The 1457-nt window shown below is 46.3% G+C and overlaps 1 protein-coding gene across 1 annotated transcript; it reads left to right on the top strand.

The window, feature by feature from the left end:
* The first annotated feature begins 283 nt into the window (after positions 1-283).
* On the top strand, positions 284-1009 carry LOC114364261 (histidine-rich glycoprotein-like). The gene has a single exon (XM_028320354.1). The coding sequence runs from the start codon at positions 284-286 to the stop codon at positions 1007-1009; it is 726 nt and encodes a 241-aa protein (XP_028176155.1).
* The last annotated feature ends 448 nt before the right edge of the window (positions 1010-1457 follow it).

Here is a 1457-nt window from a genome sequence, read left to right as displayed (position 1 = left end):
AAGAAAAGTTGTTTCTTATGTAGGTAGGTAGATTACTTTCAGGAATAGATCTTTAATGTAATAAACTAGGTATTCCAAGCCTATAAAATCGTTGAAACAAATCTATTAAGGGATTTTCTGGGCAGCTGCTTGCACTTCTGACCTTGACAGTAGAGTAAGTACACGGTTGCTCCGTTGCAATGATTAGCCAATATAGGCACTCGGACAAGCAGTGTCCGTTTCTATAAAAAGTGGTCGCCGTAGCAACCATCATAGTATAGCACAAACCGGCGACACAACAACAATGAGGACGGCTCTAGCCCTGAGCTGCGTGATGCTTCTGGCGGCGCTGTGCGTGGCGCGAGACCTGCGCCAGAAGCGGGACGCCGACCTCGAGCCCGCCGCCTCGCACCACCACGAGAAGGGCGGCGGCAAGGAACACCACGCGCACCACCACCACGAACACGGCGGCAAGGGACACAAGGGCTACAAGGGACATCACCACCACGAACACGGCAAGAAGGGACACCACCACCACGAAGGACATAAAGGTCATCACGACGAACACGGTGGGCACAAAAAGCACCATCACCACGATGAAGGCCACCACCACGAGCACCATCACGGCGAAAAGGGTGAAAAGGGCCACGGATTCGAAGAAAAGGGGCATTACCACAAAGGGCACTCCACCAAGGGACACCATGGCGTTCATAAGTTAGACGAGTTCAAGAAAGATAAACACTTCCACCACAAACACGGAGAGTCCGGATACCATGAAGGCCACGGTGGTCATCACCACGAACACGGCCATAAGAAGGGCGGCCACTTCCACAAGGGTCACAAGCACGGTGGACACCACGAGCATCACAAGGGACACAAGGGCCACCACGAGAAGGGAGGCCATCACCACGACCACAAGGGCCACCACGACGAGGGCAGCCACCACGAGCACCACCACCACCACCATGACCACGGCAAGAAGGGCGGCCACGAAGACCACAAGCACTGGGGATTCAAGAAGGGACATTAATATGTTAGAACTGATTGATTGTTGTTATATTGTTACTTGTTATGTGCCTAGCTATAAATAATAATTGTACAATACAATTATGAAAGTTATAGTATTTTTACAAAGTCTAAAAATAAGAGATCCTACTGAATTTATTTGGTTTTATTTTCATAACATTTTAAACAACATTTGCTGCATCTATAGTAAACGGGGAAGTTCGTGAGAAAGGGTAGAATGATAGATGAGCGTTAATTTGTTACTCCTTCATTTATTTATTTATTTATTTAATTAGGACAACCAACAAGACAGACACAAATTCAAGCAAAGGGGTTTACATACAAAATTTTGTCTTAGGACTAGGTGCTATCTTAATTACAGGCTGCCACGGCAGCAAAAGTGGACTTTGACAGAATATAAAACTTAAACGTACAGCTGATTTTGACACAATATTCAATTTAATTTAATTTAT

The sequence above is a fragment of the Ostrinia furnacalis genome, unplaced genomic scaffold, assembly GCF_004193835.3.
Source record: "Ostrinia furnacalis isolate ACB-3 unplaced genomic scaffold, ASM419383v2 OfSCF7367, whole genome shotgun sequence".
Taxonomy (NCBI): Eukaryota; Metazoa; Arthropoda; class Insecta; order Lepidoptera; family Crambidae; genus Ostrinia; species Ostrinia furnacalis.
This window is presented reverse-complemented; position numbering and strand designations above follow the sequence as displayed.